Below are 21,409 nucleotides of genomic sequence, written 5' to 3' on the forward strand. Positions count from 1 at the left end.
TGGCAAGCTTTCTTACATACCCACATTGGCTGAACCCGAGACTCAAACACATGCAGACTGAGATGAGATGTCAATGATCCATAACGGTGAACACTTTAGACCACGTGGCCACTCAAGGCCCCCTGAATATCACGTAAACTAATACTACGTATGTTAGGGTTTTACTCACAATTTATTTTTTTATATAATTAAAATGCACAACCTTGGATTATGAGTCAACCAACTGTGCTACTGTGACTAACAGATTTCATTGAAAAGAAACTATAAGTATTTGAGAAAATATTTTATTTAACTACTATTCATGAAAAATCTACATTAAAATGTAAGACAAAATCTTTTACAAATATTTTAAATAAGTGTAATGAACTTCTATAAAAGATATGTATTGATAAACAAATGAAAGTCAAAGTAAGGATGATGATGATAATAAGGAAGGTTGCTGAAATGTCTCCATAAATAAAATACAACAAGTGGAATGATAAACTGCATAATGCAAAATATTTTTACAGCAAACAATTTTTACAGCTCTATGAATACATATCTTTAGAAACTGTAGCAAAAGCTTCTTTCATTTGCTTGGATTACTTCAAAACCCGAGCCATATGATACATGAAACAAATGTGGAATTATTGATTCTGGAATAACATTCTTTATGTCAGATACTTAAATCGAAATTACATAAAGGGACATAAAAAACTGATGACCACTGGATGGAAAACATGATTTGTGCTTGTAAGACACCTATGCCCCCACTGCAACCAGTCCAAGTAAAGACAGGTGAAAAATTGATAAGCTGTCAAAAAGTATGTAAATAACAAAGCATGTCATTTAATATAGGCATCTATATAGGCACACAAAATGTAATCCAAATTTCATTTGCATTGGTCATGTGGTCTCTGGGTAATTATGCTAACATGGTTTTCAATTTAAAAAACTGAAATCTATTAAAACATTGACAACCAAAGTTATAAAAATAGAAAATTTGCTAAGATGGCATTAAAATAAATCAAGTCATCTCCATATGCATATCAATATGCCAATAAATGCTATCTGTATATGTCAAGAGTTTTTTGTTTTGTAACAGGGTTAATGACCTCCCCAGAACTGTCAAAGTGCATATGGACAGGGCCACGTCAAGATATTCCCACTTCAAGCAGTGGGGGGTACATACAAATATCAGCTTAAATACTATGATACATCTACTTTGAAAGTTTCTGAAACAGTAAAAAAAATTACTATCTATACTCTCTTATAAGTCAAGTCCAAGTGTAAAGTGCACAGACCAAGATATGCTGTCACCATGTCCTGGCAGATCAGTCTGTTTGAAATAATCAGTTGAACAGAAAACAGCGATCATTTTCTACCAGCAAACTATGTGATGTCAGATCGGGGTCTATTTTGTTTACAGCTGGACTCGGCCTGTACATGAGTATACATGATACCTACACAACACAGTACAATTCTGGATTCTTTCACTGCAAAGAAGAATCTTATCATCGTATCAGGATTTATATACACTGCAGGAGATACACATATCACAATGCAGAAAAAGTCTGAGACATTAAGATTACTTTTCATAATAAAATTCTATGAGTGGTGACAAGGGTGTGTGTGCGAAGAGATCTGGTTTCCTATTTTGTCCACAATGAAAATTATCATATTTGAAAATCTGTAATATACATATAATTCAAGTCAAATGTATAACCATTAAGACATACTCTGAATAGAAGGATTTATCATTTTACAGGCTGTAATGAACAGACTAAGACGTAATGCAGAATTGATGTTCTACAATGACTGCAAAAGGGAATATGGCAGTTTTTACAAGATCTGGTAAGCTTTCACAATGACCTTCCTTTAAATTTACATGTATGACTGAAATTAATTCTTTGAGAATTGCATGACTTTTTTTGCATTTCCCCCAGAAATGTGATGTGTGATGTGATTTTGATTTTTAACGTAGCTTTAACAATTTTTCTGTCATATCGCTACGATGTCTGCAATGCGGCAGCTTATAGTGATGTCTAGCACTGGGGCATCATGCTGCAGACATGTAGCATGATGTCCCACCCAGTCACATTATCCTGACACCAGGCCGACCAGTCCTAACACTAACCTCTTAATGCTGAACGCCAAGCGAGGCAGCTGTTAGTACCATTTTTGTAAGTCTTTGGTATGACTCGGCCGGGGATCGAACCCACGACCTCCCGCATCCGAGGCGGACGCTCTAACCACTAGGCCACCGGAGCGGTACGTCCCCCAGAAATGTTCATTACACAAACAAAGATATTTAAGATGTGTAAAATATTATCATAATATAATCCAGATTTATACAGATGAACATAAAATCTGTTTCATATTATTGAATGCAAACAAAAGATCATAAACAAAAGATCATAACTGAAATTTGTATGCTTATTTTTCATTCAACCAATATTGTAATGTATAAGAAAGTACTGCCAAAAATAGACTGACCATTAAGATAGCCATTTTATTAACAAGGGGAGGTAAATCATAAAGGATCAGAGAGACTATTGTCATACTTAAAATTCAGTGAGACCTCTATTGACTTAAATTAGTATTTCACATTCTGGATGTGGGATATTCATAGAATATACAAATTTATTATTTAACAGCACAAACTTATCAAGAATAGATTGACATGAAGATAATTTGTTCCAAAATTTGCAAATCAAAGGGTTTCAAGTAAAGTAAGATACAAAAATTATGGTAAATATATTTGGACAAAGAAATTTTAATTGTTCTTAATCTATGTACCTATCTTAAATTACATCACAAACATACACACACACACACACACACATATAATGTCATAGATACAAATAAATGACTAAAATTCATTCTGGTTAGTACAACATATCTTGATATATACAAAATGAGTTATTTCAAACACATAATAAATGTAAATCCACAACAACAATCTCTGATTACCTAATTAAATTTACCAAAACAACGAACATGTATTAATATTTCACAGCATACTATCAAAATTTGGAACCTATAAAATGTAACTACCACATATATTGCTTTTAAGTCAAAACTGCAAACAACATTGACTCTGACCTGCTGTCACATAATGTGCCAGTGGGTCAGGGTCTACGTTATTTGTTCTGCTGATTATTTTTAACAAACTGCATAAACCCAGTTCTGTTGGTTCATAATGTTGGCAGATTGGAGTTTGTGCAGTTTGCAGTTGGACTCGACTTAAAAGCGAGCATAGATGTTAACACAAATTTCAAAGTTCTCTACACAACAATATAAGGCAATCTCCTTTCTATCATGATCACTTCCTATATATTTCTTGTGTAAATGTCAAGTTATAGCATGAAAATTAACACTCGCGGATTTTTTGTTACAAATTATGTTTAGAAACAACAACAAAACTTTTGGACAAATTCCATTGGAAATATAGTATCTAGTCTATATATTGGATTTAGTAGTTACTTTTCAGTAGTTACCAACTGGTAGTTAACAATGTTATCACCTGATAATATGTACAAGTGAGGTTAATAAATATGAAATAATGGAATGATTGATATATATGTACAGAGGTATACAACACAAAGTACAAAATGTAATAATTCATATCCACAAAAATTGAACCATCTTTTCACAACCATTTTTTTTCACTGAAGAAGTGTCCAGCAGAAGGAGGTGTGTTCTCTGTGAAAGGCATTATAATGAAGCAGTTTTATGCTCATCTAAGAAACACAGGAATCATCAATATACTGGAACAAAATAAAGGCATACAATAATATCATGTCAAAGTTTTAGCTGAATACAGTGATTTTTTAAAAAAATTCACACTGAACTTGAACCTTGCATATAACACTGTCATTGCTGTTGTAATCACTGTCAGACCGTAACACTTTATACAGTTATATGAGTGCTACTGTTGTCACTCACACTTAACACAAGTTTGTCAGCTCTGTTGCCATGACTGTCATACCTTAACACTGTAGACAATGCCATCTGTGCTGTTGACATCAATGTCAGACCTTAATACTATAGTCAAACCAGACTGTGAAGCTGTCATCCCTGGCAGACCATAAAACTGTAGACAATGCCATCAGTATTGTTTTCATCACTGTCAGATCTCAACAATGCAGACAATATTGTCAGTGCTGATGTCATCACTGTCAGACCTGTAGTTAAACCTGTCTATGCTGCTTTCATCCCATGCAGACCATAAAACTGTAGACAATGTTGTCAGTGCTGTTGTCATCACTGTCAGATTTTAGCTAGACAATGTTGTCAGTGCTGTTGTCATCACTGTCAGACCTTAACACTGTAGTTAAACCTGTCAATGCTGTTGTCATTGATGTCATACCTGAACACTGTAGATGAAACTGTCAGCACTCTTGTCTTCACTGTCAAAAAAGTGACAGGAAAAAATGTTAGTTCTCTACAGCTATTTATTCTGTAAACATCAAATGATTTATAGTCTTACATACTAGTTCATTGAAAAGAAATTTATAAAAGTTTCTATTTTCTGTGAGCTTCATAAACTTTATTTGAATGCAAGAATTCAATTATCACAGTATGAAAAATACTTTTTTATTTTACCAAAAAAAATTAACAGTGTAGTGAAATGAACTTGAACTGCATTTGGGCGCCCAAGTCATTATGCCTTTCCGTTGCATGATCTTATGACATACTGTGTTGTTACATGTACATGTATAAAAATTATGATATGGGTATAATAATATTTATAACAGTAGTCATATGATAAATGATGACATGTTAGATAGAATGTACTTAACATTTCACAACCATTTTGCTTCAGTCAAAGAAAGGAATAATAGTGTAAACATCAAAGACACTCACAAATAGACAGCTGTGTGTATATATAGGGCATACATTTTTTAGAAGTGTATCAATGCAAAGTGTAACATTTCAGTTATAATAGAAAGAAAACTGACATTTATGCTTAGACTGTGTATCAAATAATCTTAAGATGCATGAATGCCTGAAATACATGTTATCATGTCAGATTAATACCTGCTATACATGTATTCATGTCAGATTCATATAAGAAAACAGTCACTACACTTGTTAACTGCCACGCTTACTATTTAAATATGATCTAATAGCTTGTTTTGCTCCAAGCTTCATTTATTCCAAAGTACAAGCCCAGGACTATTATTTTGGGTGTAGTGCATAAATTATAAATTATATTAGCAGCAAATAATTCTGAGACAAGATCGACAAACACTATGGAGGTGTTTTGAGTGATCTAAGAGAATGTGAGAATAAAAGTTCATAAATAGAAAGTTTAAATGTCATTCTGCTGCATACCAAGTAAGATGGAAATTACTTATATAAACATCACCTTAATCAATGTATGTTGCATAGTTTTCTTCAAAACCATATTTAAAAAAAATCAAAATGAACAAGGATTTGAAAGAAATTATGTCTCACCTGTATGATTTTGATGATTATGATTTTCACTTAAGATTTTTAAAATGGTACCGTTTTTGCCATTCATTTAAATGAAACATAACAAAGATTTTAAAATGACCATGACCTTGCCAGGTAGAGAGGAAGGATAGGAGTATGTAAGAAAAGGCAAAGCTCACAGAGTCAAAATTTAGGATTTATGACCTCAATGAAAAGTTCTAATAAGAAACATAACCAACATTTTAAATGAAGCTCACTTTACCTAAAGGGCAGATGATATTTTAGGGGCAACTTCATATGAAAAGAGCAACACTTATTAAATCCAAAGTCTAAGCATGATAGCCATCTATGGTAATGTCTGGGACCTATGAATATACAAAGAAAAACAATCAAAGCTGAATCCTGATTTTTCACATACTTTGTCCTTACTAAGGGGTGAAGCAATTTCTTTCAGAGTCTGAGAATTATGACCTTACTGAAAAACTGCAATCATACCTTAACAATTGTTAATGTTGACAATGTTTCTGTCCTTGGAACAAGTGACACCTATGTCTCACCTTTGCTAAACTGGGCCAGATAAATTTTCATATTAACAAACCTGGCCCAAGTGGACCTGAGTTAGCTCACCTTGGCAGAGAAATATGGGTTAATAACATGGTTTCTGTAGAAATTTCTTTCAATGATACTGATTGCATATGAGATGAAGAAAAAGAAAAACTAGTTCAAGGTTTCTCAACATTTAGTGTCTTGAATCAAATTTGGTGGTGACATCAGCATCACTTTGTAAAATACTGAAAGGCCTCAAGACCAGGTTCCTTTCAGCCAAAGCTGTGAAAATTCTGTTAAGTGCTCTTATATAAAACTGTTTATGTTTGTCTCTTTTCAGCAAGTTGCCTATAGTTTTGATGTCAGATCAGTATAATTTGTATGAATTTCAAAGGCCTTAAAGCTATGATACTTTACGTCAAACTTGGTCAAATTCTGTTTAGTGATTTTTGAAAAGTTATTAATGGTTTTTCAAATTTTAGTAATAGTAGCCATCTTTAAAATCGATAGCCCTTTATGCCAAGATGCTCTGTGCCAGATTTAGTCGAAATTGGTCCAGTGATTTATGAAGTCTAAAATATCAATTGTAGACAGATGAATGACATATAATGGACAGGGCTGTGCCTCAAGTCCTTGGACATATGGCCATGTGAAATAAAATCATTCCTTGTAAAATATGTCTATGGCTCTCTCTTGCCCATGTACCTATTTCATATGGCAATTCTTTAACTGTAATACCTGCTTAAAAGTTATCATTGTTTTAATCAAGTCTCAATATTCATAAATTAGCATAAATCATGAAAATAATGACAAAAATTTCCTGAAAAGAACCACACATATAGCCAGCAGAAGACCAGTGGTATGCCCTGTGACGTGGCTACTCTTATTGCAAAGATTGTCCAGACAGAAACAATAGTTGATGATTCTACCATAATCATTTGGAATCTGTTTACATCCTGTGAATGGATCACTGTTGTCTAGAAAAAGAAAACAAGAATAAAGAAAGCATTAACACAAAAGAATGAGTGGTACCATATATACTCACTAATAAGCAGAGTCTAACTGCAAAAAACAGACCCCAATCAGCCCTTTCATAATGTACAGGCAGGTCAGGGTCTATTTTGTTCTGTTGTAGGGATTACTCCTAACAAACTGCATAGACCCATGTCTGCTGGCACAATATGTGATAACAGATCTGGATCTGTGCAGATTGATGTTGTTGTTGTTGTTGTTATAGGGTTTAACGCCATTTTTCAGCACACGATAGGCTATACATGGCGGCCAGTATTAATGGTGGAGGAAGAACCCGGGAAATCCCCGGAAAGAACCACCGACCCTCGAGAAGCTACTGGCAAGCTTTCTCACATATCCACATTGGTGTGCAGATTGACTTGGTTTAGAGGCTAGCAGATATGGTAATTGTAAACAAATATTTCAATCAGTCCTATTTTATGTTTTTAGAGTTAACATTCCTGTACTAGTCTCATTATAGCAAATCCTCACAAATCAGGTAAAATTAAATCTTTCTTCTTTCTGATTTGTTTAGTGGTTTGATGCAAGCCAATCCAATATTATAAGTTTTCAATGGGGCTGACTTTGAATTTAAAACTTTTAAAATCTCAACAATTTTGAGCCCATTCTGTGACAAGTGTTGTTAAAAGTTCATTTTGATGGTAAGCATATTTGCCATCAGGTCAGGGTACATGTATTCATCATCATCAGCTTATTATTATTGTTATAACTACAGAAAATACCTGATCTGAAAGACTGCTGTTTTGGAAGACCATCTGTCCTAAAAGATCAGATTTTTAACGAACAGATCAAAAGTGTGATATAACATAATGACCTCTATGAAGGACTGGAGAGATTGCTTTATGTTTGGCAGATTAGTGGTTTCTCTAAGCAGGTTCAAGGTTCTGTAATTATTATTATTATCACAGGAAAGCCAGTTTGAAAGATTGCAGTTTTCGAAGACCACCTGTCCTAGAAGATAAGATTTTTAATGAACAGATCAAAAGTGTGATTTAACATAATGACCGCTATGAAAGACCATCTGTCTGGAGAGACTGCTTTTGTTTGACAGAGTGATTGGTTTCTCTAAACAGGTTCAAGATACTGCAATTATTATTATTATTATTATTATTATTATTTAACAAATTTCTTTCCTCTGACTTTCCAAAAAATATGTCTGGAGGCCTGCTTTGTTTCCCCTCCCTCAATTTAAGAGTGTCTTAGGAATGGAGGCAAAGGTAAAATGTTAACATTATATCTGAATGAAATTACAGCTTGCAATATTCAAAACTTATTTCATAACATTACAAATGGATTCAAATGCATCTGTTGCGTTACAATACCGGTAGACTGGTTCTTCCAATGATATGTATTTTAATCAAATACTTTGGTAAAAACTGGAAAATTTCACCAAACTGTATAAAAGTTCTCTTCCAGAACCTTCTAAGCTCATGTGCAAGGTTAGGTCTTGTACCGGTACTCCAATTCTAGCAAACATGACAAAAACTCAAGTATGTAAAAGATTCCATGAATACAGTCAGGTAGGCAAACACTTCATTTACAACTTGCATCTCGGGACAAAATTCACACACACAACATAAACTAAATATACATAACAATTCAAACAAGAACAAAGCTTTTCATTTGCATCAAAAATGTATTGTTCATAATGAGGATGAATGGACAAAACTGACACAACGATGATAGAAGAGTGCTGGGCAAAATGGTTATGCATGATGTCAAAGCTGGAATTTCATCATGGTATTGACAAACTTTACTATAGGAATACTGGTGGCTGAGAGCCAGGCCTCAACACTCTAGGAACTTTGAGAGATGGCACCCTGAACTGCATTATGCTGTGTCCAATATAATACTTTGAAAATGCCCTTGGAGGCAAAGGTCTTATGGAGGTCCACCATAAAAATATATGGAATGGGAAAAGCAAGTCTACAGGACAGGTGCAATAATCCTCTGGTATGCAATTATACTTAAGGACACAGTCAGCTGTGACATTTATAAAAGTGGCAAGTATTGTTTGAGGGTTCCTGCAACACAGCTCATCATCCGCAACAGCCATACATGGCAAAAATCTCTCCACCTTCCATTACACTGTGAGTGATAGTGTTGAGTTCTATGAGGGTGATGTATGGGATGCTATTCAATGGATTATGGAAGGTAATCCAAAGACAATGTGGTTTCTTAGTAGAGGAAATGATTAAAAAAAACTGGATCCTGAGATTGTGGATCATTTACATCGTTTAGGATTGGTGCCTCAGAACCCATGAAAAGCACCTGCAGATCAAGGCCTGCAGCAAGTATGCAGATAACTCCAGTGAGATGGCAATGAGTTAGCAACGTTTCAGCAGCTGCTAGTGTTACCCAAGAGTAGGACATCTGTCATAATGACCACAGCTCAGCTTGTATTGCTCTGCTGCAGTTTATCTTCAAGAAGGGCATGCTTACGCAACCTGAGGTGACCAAAGTCATTATCTCCTACAGGAAAGAGACCCCAAAAAATGGCTGCCAGAGAACAAGGGAACTGGTCACATAATCATAAGCATCCTGCACTGGCTGGCTACCTACTGAGGAAAGATGGACTTTCTAATGTGAACCTGTTGCAAAACTGGCTCACTGGTTGGTTAAGACATTGTACCTTTTGGAAATGTTATCACTGACTATGAAGGCTCACAGTCGCAGTACATGCACTTCTGGGCTTCCATCTTAAAAAAATTTACAACTGAGGCCATAAGGGTTGCAATTGACTATTTACATAAAGCTAAATCACCTGACCCAACTAGATGTACATGCTTCATAAACATATGCACACGAAGAGACCATCTGCTGTGAATGCACCACCCTTTTTGCATGGACCATAACAGCAAGTAGAGTATCCTTGGACCAGTGGCATGCTAAGGATGAGAAACTTCTGGCGCCCAATGAGAGTGCAGTCTAAGCCTACTGGACCACTGCAGTCACTGAGCAGTGTCCTTTTTGCAATGAGAACAGACTGGTGTTTTTGCTATCCAGTTACTATGCACAGCTCCCATGGGATTAACATAAAAAACCTGTGCAAGGTATAGATTATTGATCACTACCTCCAATGATCCAAGTTCTTGTATTTAGTTCTCTCCTGCTTAGAGTGCCTGTCTCAACTCCAGCATGTTGCTGTGCCATAAGTTGAGATGGCATAGGTTACTGAGCAAGATTATCTAGAAAGATTTTCTTCTTGCTTATAAGCACCAAGGCCATGACAATGTTTTCTAACTTGCTGTCAAGATCAAGAATGTGCCCAGTCTTAAACAGCAGAAAAATAACCGCTGTGCTGCATGCTACAATGAAATGCTCCAGGTGTACAAGCCAGATGACATGCAATGCTACAAAGAAATGCTCCAGGTGTACAAGCCAGATAACATGCAACACTACAATGAAATGCTCCAGGTGTACAAGCCAGATAACATGCAACACTACAATGAAATGCTCCAGGTATACAAGCCAGAAAACATGCAACAATTCAGTGCAGACCATCTAGACACCACCCAGGGATGCTTATTGGGCCATGTGAGGTTGACCTGTTTCTCTGAGCTGTTGTGTATGTTGGAACAAATGCCTGTGCACATGTGAGCAGAAAGTCAACTGAAACAATGGGACAAGTTTGAACAACAAATAGCAGGCTCTAATCTAGGTGGCATGTATGTTGACTCAGGATCTGGCACAATGGTATTTGTGTCAGATGTGTGCAGCTCTTCAAGCACACCTATTCCCTGTGTATTGCTGCTATGTAGATAATATAGTATAGGCAAGCCTGTCTTTGAATCTGCAACATAAGCTCTAGCTTACAGACCCATACAAGATTGGCGGCATTGAATTGCCCACCTTCCAAATCTCCCTTCCAATTACAGGTACAGCCCCAAGGTATTTGAGGGCAGTTGTTTATCTTCCAGACTGGTCATTCATGCCACTAATGCTGCAGTTGTAGTCCACATTTCACAAATGACATCAATAGGTTTCTTGCCTCTAAGTTGCTCTACCTTGCCATTTATGGTCATCACAACAGCTGGTAGAAACTGCCCAATGAGCTGCTCAGAGTACAATTGAACCGTTCCAAAAAGGAAACAGATCGGATGATGAATGAGATACAGAAAATGAATATGAGTTTCAAAATTCAATGAGTTTTGAGTGTGAAATAAATTATTATTTCGAGTTCATGTTAATGAGTAGTAAATGTTGAATCAGAAACTGAATCTGCTTCTGTTTGATGTTTACAGGATTGGTGAAATGTATGCAGGATAAGTAAATATTTGATTATGGTGATCCTGTGGATAAATGAGAAGAAAAAATCCTAATCTGTCATTACCAACTTTCTAGCTGCATGTGTATACCACCTGTAAAGTGTCTCACCATGTCATCTACAGTTCCATGCCCAAGAAACAGGGGTTACAAATAATTTATTATAGCCTTGTCCCCTTGCCATGTACTTAAACAATACCTTATTTATCAAACAATAGGAGACACTGGATGTTACATCAGCACCGTTTTAATTTAGGACCAACTAGGCATCATAAGTCTTTCATGAAAACCCCATGTTGATATGAACACCCATTCAGGAGCTGAAGTGAAAAACAAGATTTTCAAGATGGCTGCTATGGTGACCATACTGAATGTTTGAAGGGCACTATTTTATTCAGGACCTGCTAGATATTGGGATGAACATGTTTGCAAAAGTCAAAAGGTATCACGTTACTCAGAGTAGTTTACAAGGCATAGTAAAAACTTCTGCTAATGGACAATGCACACTGCATGACATGTGAAGGGTAATTGCAGAAAGTCTTCTGGTCTATAACCAGAAGAGCTAAATATCATGGTCTCTCAGAAAGGTGGTCTTTTGCAACTGATCATGACATTATATAACCAACAAACCTGTCTTTGAAAATTTGGTCTTCAAGATGGGTGGTGTCTCACAGCAGTCTTTGAAGACTCATTTTACTGTATGGTCATAATTTTTGTAATGAAAAAGATAAATTTAAAAATTGTAACTAGCTTTTACTATTCTGTTTGTTTAATTCTATTAATGCATGCAGTTATTTCTTTGAACAACTGCAAAGTGCACAATTATTTAAATACAAATTAAAGTTATCTGTTCAAACACGGCATTGCAATTGAACAGCCTTTATGCATATATGTGTACACTTTGTGATCATCATCATCATCAGTCTCTTGACCTAGCGTGGTCGTCGAGGTGCTGTGCTGCTGAACATCTGACCAGTTCCTTCCACTTGTCTCGATCATGTGCCAATGTCTGTGTCTCTGCAAAACTTTTCCTGGTCCATTCTGTGATGTTGTCAGTCCACTTTTTTCTATGTCTACCTCTCCTTCTGCCACCCTGGACGCTGCCCTGCATGACTGTTGTGGATAGACTGTTGGCTCTAGTGACACGGCCATACCATTTCAGCTTTCTCTTTTTGACGGTGGTGAGGATGCCTTCATATTGGCCTACTTTGTGCCTAATGGTGTTATGCACTTCTTCATTTGTGATGTGGTCCATGTAAGAGATGCCAAGGATGGTTCTGTAGCATCTCGTTTCAAGTGCCTGGATTCTTTGTTGTAATTCTGCTGTCAGGGTCCAGGCCTCACATGAATACAAAAAGACTGAGATGACTAGTGCTCGCAATAGTCTGATTTTAGTTTTCAGACAGATATTCTTGTCTCTCCAGATGGGTCTTAGCTTTGACATAGCTGCCGTTGTTTGTACTGCTCTTGACAAAATTTCTGCTCTTGATCCCTCTTCAGTGATTATGGAACCAAGATATCTGAACTGGCTCACTGTTTCCAGTTCATGTCCTCTGACTATAATCTTGGCTGAGATTTGTTTGCCACTATTTGTCATCAGCTTTGTCTTCTCAGCACTTAACTCCATGTCAAATCCGGAAGATGTTTCATCCTGGTTCTTCACTAAGGTGGCAAGCTCGTCTTCACTGCCTGCCAGCACATCAATGTTTCCTGCAAAGCGGAGGTTGGTGATGTTACACCCTCCAATGCTGTCTGTCCCACAGTGGTTTTCCAGGGCTTCGCTCATGATGTGCTCTAAGTAGATGTTGTCTGGAACCAATCCCCCACAGAACCTTTGGCAATTACTGCACTGGCAGCCTTGGCATACAGCTGCTTGATGGTACTGGTCAAATTTTGACCCATGTTGTACTTCTTTACTGTGGCCCACAATGCCTCATGCCACACTCTGTCAAAGGCCTTTTTGAAATCTATGAACACATGATATATGTCTTGTTGATGTTGCGAGTACTTTTCACAAAGAACCCCGAGATTGAATATTTGTTCTGTTGTGCTTCTTCCACTCCGGAAACCTGGCCTGTTCTTCAGAGATTATTTCTTCTGCTTGTGGGTTCAATCTGTTCAAGATGATCTTCAGCATTACCTTACTAGCATGGCTGATAAAACTGATAGTTCTGTAATTTTGGCACAGCTGGAGATTGCCTTTTTGGGGAGTGTTATAATCAGTGACTGGGTCCACTGTGTTGGCCATTCACCTGTCTGTCAGATCTTGTTGCAAATTTTTGTTAGTAGCTCTATCACTGATTCCCCCCCCCCATTCTTGATAAGTTCAGCTGTGATGTTGTCTACTCCAGCTGCCTTCCCATTCTTCAGTGCTCTTATTGCTGACTCCACCTCTTCTCTGAGAATGGGGAAATCATCATCATTTGAGGAGTTTGGAAATTCAAGCACCTCTGGGTCTCCTGATGGTTGTAGAGCTCTTTGCAATACTCAGTCCATTTTTCTGCAATGTGACTTGCTCCAGCATTATCAGTGTGTCTTGGGCAAAAGTCGTCTGGCGGAGTCCATCCCTCTCCAGACCAAGGAGTTGCCAGAAGGGGATGTAGTACATCGTCCAGTTGCCTTAGGGTCTCCACTCCGGATATTCTTAAAGGGTTTACTCCCTTAGCCTTTGGCTAACCAAAGCCGACCTGCAAGGCAGCAGGAGACTCATGGATGGGCGGGTGCTTTGTGATACTTACTGTCAAATTCAAACTGCACAAGTGTTAAAACTGTCAATAAAAACAATGTCTTTATCTAAAAACAGAAGAAATCATCTTTCTCAGTTGGTAGAATAACAGCTGTTGTTCACTGTTTTTATTCATATCTGGGTCTATGATCAAATGAGAAGGTGAAGTCATCAGGACAAATACAGAATATTAGACTGGAGAGAACTGTTAAGGAAATGATGGTTTGATAAGCTATATCGGGACACACAATGATGTAGCTTATGTTTTTTCAACAACCAATTAACTGACATGAAGATGTATAAGGACAAATTCAGATTACTGTCCTAGAGAGAACACTTCAAAGTAAATGATTTGATAAGCTAGACTGGGGCACACTTATTGGCCTTGTGAGAAAAATGCCAAACTTCTAACCTCTGAGAAAAATGGTGAGCAATATTCAACTTACCCCTGAATGTTAGAAGCAAGTTTCTATACTGCACACGTGTGTAACAATCTCTGTTGGCTTTCATGTATTCTGAAATGGAAAACAAATCTTTGATATACAGTTACTTGTGCTAGTAAATTGCTTTGAAATTCACCGCTAAATGTAGATTTGAAGCTGTAGACACATCCTGTGATAGTGACATGCTTTGTCTTCATGGTACACTTTTCAATTTTGACACTACAAAGTAGAATCAGAAATTAAATTTTGATATGTGACAGATGGCCATATATGATGGTAAATAGAAAAAAATGTTTACTTTACTTTAAATGTGTGTTAACATTTATAGTATACTCAACATGAGCTTAAAACTATTTTGTCCTTGCATTAGTGTGTGTGATTTAGATTTTTAATGTAGCTTAAACAACTTTAGTTATATTGCTATGATGTCTGCAGTGTGACAGTTTACAGTGATGTCTAGCACTGAGGCATCATGCTGCAGACATGTGGCATTATGTCCCACCCAGTCACATAATCCTGACACCAGGCTGGCCAGTCCTAACACTAATCTCGTAACATCAAGCATCAGCCAGGGTTCGAACCTACAACCTGCCACATCCAAGGCAGATGTTTGACTCTTGCAAAAATACTTATTAGACTGTTAGATACGTTATGTAATTCTGACTGCACATGGGTGTACTGTTGGTAATTAGAGAGATTTTTAATGAGCATGTTTAACAGCTCTTGGAAGGTTATCCTAAAACCAGCATACTCATTCATATGTGGCAAGATTTCTGAAGGTAGCATTGATATGGAACTTAATTAGGTCTTGAATTAGCAGATAATCAAATGTACAGTGAGCAATATTTACATTTCAAGAATGAAAGGCATATTTAATATTTACTTGATGGAGGGAAATGGGTCTCCTTGGTGGCCTGATGGCATATTTTGTCAATCTGACCATAAGAGGAGATTAGATGATAAAGGTTGCAAGTGTAGCTATGCCTTATGGTGATCTTATAAAATGTGGAAGTAGAGAGTACTCCATTTTGTTCCACCAGTTGTAAAAGTTAGTAGCTGCTGTTAAAGCATTGGCCAGGGTATATTGGGCAAATCTGTTTGCAAGAGTTGTCTAAGTAAGTAGCAAGAATGAGTTGCATTAGGTGTTCCTATTTTCTTGCTTATCAATTTGTCCATCATGGATGCATTCACCATCATAATTTTTCTCACAGACCACTGCAAATTTAGCGCAGTCATACAGGGACTAATTTTTCCCAATTATTAGTTTGCAAATAGGTCATATAACTGGTTTTATTCAGTAAAAATATTTTAATGAACACAATTATCACCCCAAAATGCAAGTATTGAATTATTTACTGTCAACAATAGTAAAAATGCCAAGAAATTATATTTAAAAATTAATTTTCATAATCAAGGTACATTTTGAGCAAGTATTTGTGAAAATATCAAGCCAAAATGATGCAAAATTTAAATGGCTGGTGTACTGAATCAAGGGTTTTACATCGTATGACAGGTACACCATGAAAAGCATATTATATTGTCATCTATATTGCTAACTCTTATTATATTAACCTTAGTATATTGTAGTCATGTTTGTATGTTTTAAATATTTCTATTGAAAATAGGTTCCTACCACTGTCCCATGTTTTCGAGCACACATAGCAGCCAGTGTCTGTCGCAGTAACATCTTTTGTTGGATCAAAGGGCTCAACAGGGCAGCCTACACATTTGTAACAGCTTATACCACCTGGCTCCTTGTCGTAATTATTTCCACCACCTGGATTCAGATTGCCTGGAATAAGGGGCTGTTCATCCCAGTTGTTTTGAAACTCATTGTCTGTACCATCCATCCAACCTACACATGTTCAAACAACGTGGCTCAAAATAAGAGAAGTGAAAATGTAAACATATATATGACCACGCTCTCTGCATATATGCAGGACAAGCGCTGTATCTGGATCTCTCTCAGTCAATGAGGCCCTAGCTATTATTAATGAATTTAGAAACTATTCATAATCCCACTATTAAGGTATGTACACCTACCTGGCAGTAAAAAGTGATATCTTCTTAGCAATCAGTATTGATTTCTGGGTCTATCCTTACCCCCAATGTTGTTCCCCCTGTCCCATTGATTTCTAGGTCTATCCTTACCCCCCAATGCTGTTCCTCCTGTCCCAGACTTGGAAACACTCAAGATCAGTACTTAAGGAAGCTGTGACAGTTCAGTGGATAAGGTATTGGACATGTGACCGGAATGTAGCATGTCTGAGTCTACATATGTGATCAGCTTTGATTAACTATGGTGTTTGTCATGTTTAGTTTTTGAGACTATTGGTTTATATGCTCTTAATACAAAAATTTGGAAGAATTTCAAGAAGAAAACAGAAGTTTTAGTAAGGCTAAAAATATAAAATATACATGTAAATAATGGCACAGAGTATATGAAATCCTTAAAATAATGCACAATATATGTTATAACATATAAACAACAATTGTGTCAAGCAATTTGATATAGCAGTAGTAGCAAATGTCCAACTCCATTTCATTAAACTTGTTCACAAATATTCAAGAATTTCAAATGCAGTCAATTTGTTTATCAAATAGGACATCATTTTTCTTTTACAAGAACCATGTTCTTTAAAGCAAAATCTTCTTGTGCATAATTAAATCTATAAAGATATTCTGACACTTAAATACATTTGCTGATATGAACTACAAGACATTTTTAGTAAATTCCTGCACAGCAATTTTTCTGGAAAAAAATCTCTTAACTTACATAATGTAATAATTCAAGGTCTTTAAAATGTAATTCCATTATCAAATTACATGTATTATCAACTTATACTGCTACTTGTTATATTGCAAGCATTCAAGATTCGATCATCTTGTATTCTAAAATTATTTTTTTAAAAATATGTTTAAAACATTTTTCTTCAATAGAAAAAAATTCATTGTAACCCAAAACCTTTGATTCTAAATAGTCTAGACCACTGCTTATTTCTATTGCTTTCCTCTAATGACAAACTGGTCAGATGGAAGATTTTTCTGTTGAAATTTCTTCCAATGCTGTTGACGGCATATGCAACAAAAAACAGTTGAAATGTTTCTGTAGTTTTGTTTTGTATTCCCATCCATCTCTGATGGCACAATGAAAGGCATCTATAGTAAAAGTCATACAGGTAATACATGGCATCTATAGTAAAGGTCATCCAAGTAATACATGTGCCTTTACTCAAATTAAATATAAATTGTCATTTTAAAATATGATAGTGATTTTTCCTTAAATAAATTCTATTAAATCCTAATTATTGAATGATCTGTACCTAAACATTATCAAGAAACATCCAGATGAAAATTGTTGACCACTATGGACTTGTACAATGGTGGCAATGTACTAAACTTGGACAAGAAAAGAGCATGTTGAGTCTAATCATCACAATATAGAGTAGGAAAATTTGTTTATCAACATACATAGCTGTCACTGTGACATCACATTGCACAACATTCAACCCATATTGTACTGGATCACACCTTTAGGTTAAAAATGTCCACATTTTTTAACATTGATTTTGCCATATGAACTTCTGGTATGTAGATAATGACCTAAAGGAATATGGATTTATGGTGATCAAATTAAAGTGAATAGTTACCATTTAAACATGATACCCATTACTGAAATAACAGGTGTTGAACCCCTACATGATCTGCTTGACTTTTTCCTTATAAGCCTCATTTCTTTCTGTTGGCCAAATTCTGTTCTACACTTTTTTGATCTGAAGTTGTACTAATTTTTCTCCACTTTCACTAAATATACTGATGGGTTTTCAAGCTAGTACTTGTTCTGCCAAATTAGATTAAATTCCTTTAAGAGGTGTTTTGTAAGAAGCTATGAAAGGTTTAACTATTATTAGTAATAGCTGTCACATATGATAACTGATTAACATTATCTGTATCCATTTAAAATCCCTTCATGTCAGAATGCTTTCAGTAAATGTAAGGAAAATTATGTGGTTCTTGAAAAGAAGTAATTTGGAAGATTTAAATATGGCAGCCATATATGCTGGCAAACTGGCATAATCTGTATAAATCTAAAACCCATATTACCAGAATAATTTAAGTCACATTGGATCAATTTCTACTAAGCAGTTTCTGATAAGTTGTTTCAAGTTTCATTTATTGGTAGTCATGGCAACAATATCTATCTAATCAAATCAATTCTGAATTCAGCTTCTTCCCCAATCTGCAAGTTAGGCTTACTAGGTTGTTTTGTATACATACATGCCAATAAAGAACACATCACAAACCTGTAAAAATCTGAAAGTCCCTATGCTTGCTAGCAATTCTGTCACATTTAACCAAATTCTGCTGAGGATTCATATGACTGCATATGCTACAAAAACAACAGACTGGTCAGGACTATCAGGGGCCTGAGCTACTGGGTCAAATATGTGTAAAACTCTCAAAGGGTGCTCCATGTCTTCCTGCTTCCCCCTTTTATATTTTGATCAGCCATGGCCAATTTTCAGAATAGCTAATGGCTAGACTTAAATAAATAGGCATGAAGCAAATGTGACTTAATTAGCATTAAATCCTCATCACTGTAATTATCTTGTGAAAAGAGCCTCCCCTCTGAGGGCTATTCTGATACGACTTCAAAGAAACCAATTTTTTGTTGATTGCATATGTAAGCACCTGTGATTGTTCATCAAATAAATGATGCCCTTTTTTGTTGCAATTGTGCTTAAATTAAATTGGTGATGATGTGAAATAAATCACAAAATTAATCCAAGCTTTCCCAGAGTATGTTTTGGACAATACTGTCAAATCATTGATATGCCATCATAATAATTACTATTTAAAATGTGTGTGATTTGGGTGAAAGGGCATTACATAAACCAAAGACAATGGTTTTCATTTTTGGAGAAATGGACGTGATTAAAATGACACTAATGCTTACAAAAGGCAACAACAAAAAATGTTAAAGTTCCATCAGTATGGTAATATTTGAGTATCAATACCAAAAACATTTGCTAATTCATCTTGACCACTGGTCACAATCAAAAGATATTTAATTACCACAAATGTAACAAGGTTAATTCATTTTCTCCATAGAACCCATGTTATGCCCCATCTTTTTCCTTGAGTCCAACTCTTTAATTTAAGGCCTTTAACACTGTTTACTAATTAACATATTTTTTATTGCATGTAGTTTTTCTTATGTATACTGCTGCTTCATATTTTTTCAGTCCTTCTTTGTTTCGTTTAATGTTGGTTATTTATGTTGATATATACAGTTTTTACTCATGTAAGTTTCTTTGGTGGGAATGGAGATTCTACTTTACTTGCAGAGAAAACAATACAGTATTCTAACTGACCATTTTTGGGCTTGAAACTAATTGCTTATGATTTTATGGTTCTGGTTTATTTATTCTTCTGTTTTTAGTATTATAGTTGGGGTAAAAATTATAAATTTACATGCATAATGCTGTAACTTAACACTCTTATTTTTATTCTTTTCCTGTTAGTGCAATATTATAATGGCTAAGAATTAAATCCTGATATATATGCAACAAAATAGTGATTATATACTTTTTCCTTTTTCCAACCATCCTTTTGAACATGATGGAATCCTGAATTTATGCCAGGAACTACCAGAAATATGTTGGGAACTCCCGAGTCCCATGTGTGAAGAGTTTAGAACTCCTCGACCTGAAACTGCTGAAAGACCTGGAAATCGTTTTTAGTTTTTTCTAATTTTAGTAACGGTGATTATATCTGATAGCAGATAAGCATCATCATGCACAAAATTGGAAGACACGTATGCCAGGCTGCTTTTTTTAAATTTCAAACATGGTAAAATTCTGTTTAGCAGATTCTAAGAGGTTGGTTTAAAGGTTTTTCTATTTTTAGTTATAGCAGATAAATTTTTATGATGGATTGGTACCATTTGGAAAAAATGCAAAATAATTGCAGGATGGTTTCTGCATCAAGTCATCCAAATTCTGCTGAATAGCTTTTGAGAAGCCATTTAAATGTTTTATTGTGTTCGGCAACAGTAGCAATATTTTAAGCTGGATGGGAAGGATTTGAATAAATCTGAATGAGTTCCATGCCAGTATGATGGCTATATAATTTATATTTGTTAACTGATTTGTGAGAAGCCATTGAAAAGTTTTACTATTTTTAGTAATGAGGGCCATAATTGATAGTGGATTGGCATCATCTGAACAAAACTGAAAGTACTTCATGCTAGGAAGGAGGCCTTCTTTTAACTCTGGTTAAATTCAGCTGGCTGTTGAGCAGTAACCGTGAAAAGACTAATGGTGGATGATGCATAAATGACAAAGGACCCCATCATAAGGTCACTTGACAATATGGCCATGCATACTAAAAGTATTTTGATTTCAAATGAATAGTGCCTATGTCAAACTCTTCTAAACTAATGCCACCTTTCCAACTACAGACATTAAAAATGGCTCCTATTCTGAAGTTCTGTTTCCTTCAGTATGCAAACACTTTCTCCAAATCATCTTTCAATCTGTTAAATTAATGTAATTTTGAATTAAAAGCATCAGTCAGAGGAAATTTAAATATAGCTAATATATCAAAGGCTGTACTTTATCCAATTTAAAAAAACACACAAAAAACATTATTACTGGACAAGGTAATTTCTCCAGTGTAATTACATCAGCAAATGTTTTTGGTCTGATCCTGTACTTGAATTTCATACAGCACTTTGTCACTATAAGGCCTTTCATTATAAAACACAGTTCCTGTTAAAAGGTGAGTATGGTCTTGAATCCCATTTCATTCATTTGTAGTAACTTTATTTTGAGGTAGTACTGTATGCTAGACGTGCGTGGTATTACTGGTATATCATCCTACTTTAGTTAACAACTTGTACGAAAATGAACAAACTCATAACAAATTTATATACTATAAAGTACTGACTGTATATCTAAGCTGCAATTTTCTT

General features: G+C 35.6%; 1 protein-coding gene across 1 annotated transcript in view; it reads right to left on the minus strand.

Annotated features, from left to right (window-relative positions):
- Window positions 1–268: 268 nt before the first annotated feature.
- Window positions 269–21,409, minus strand: part of LOC149786720 (uncharacterized) — a 44,828-nt gene continuing 23,687 nt past the window's right edge. The window contains exons 4-6 of the mRNA XM_089977222.1: window positions 16,067–16,288; window positions 14,437–14,505; window positions 269–6,944 (exon numbers count right to left, since the gene is read on the minus strand). Coding sequence (XP_089833348.1) covers window positions 6,763–6,944; window positions 14,437–14,505; window positions 16,067–16,288 — 473 coding nt within the window. The 3' untranslated portion in view covers window positions 269–6,762. The remainder of the gene's footprint in view (window positions 6,945–14,436; window positions 14,506–16,066; window positions 16,289–21,409) is intronic.

Source organism: Sinohyriopsis cumingii, chromosome 12 (assembly GCF_028554795.1).
Source record: "Sinohyriopsis cumingii isolate HCF-2022 chromosome 12, ASM2855479v2, whole genome shotgun sequence".
Classification (NCBI taxonomy): domain Eukaryota; kingdom Metazoa; phylum Mollusca; class Bivalvia; order Unionida; family Unionidae; genus Sinohyriopsis; species Sinohyriopsis cumingii.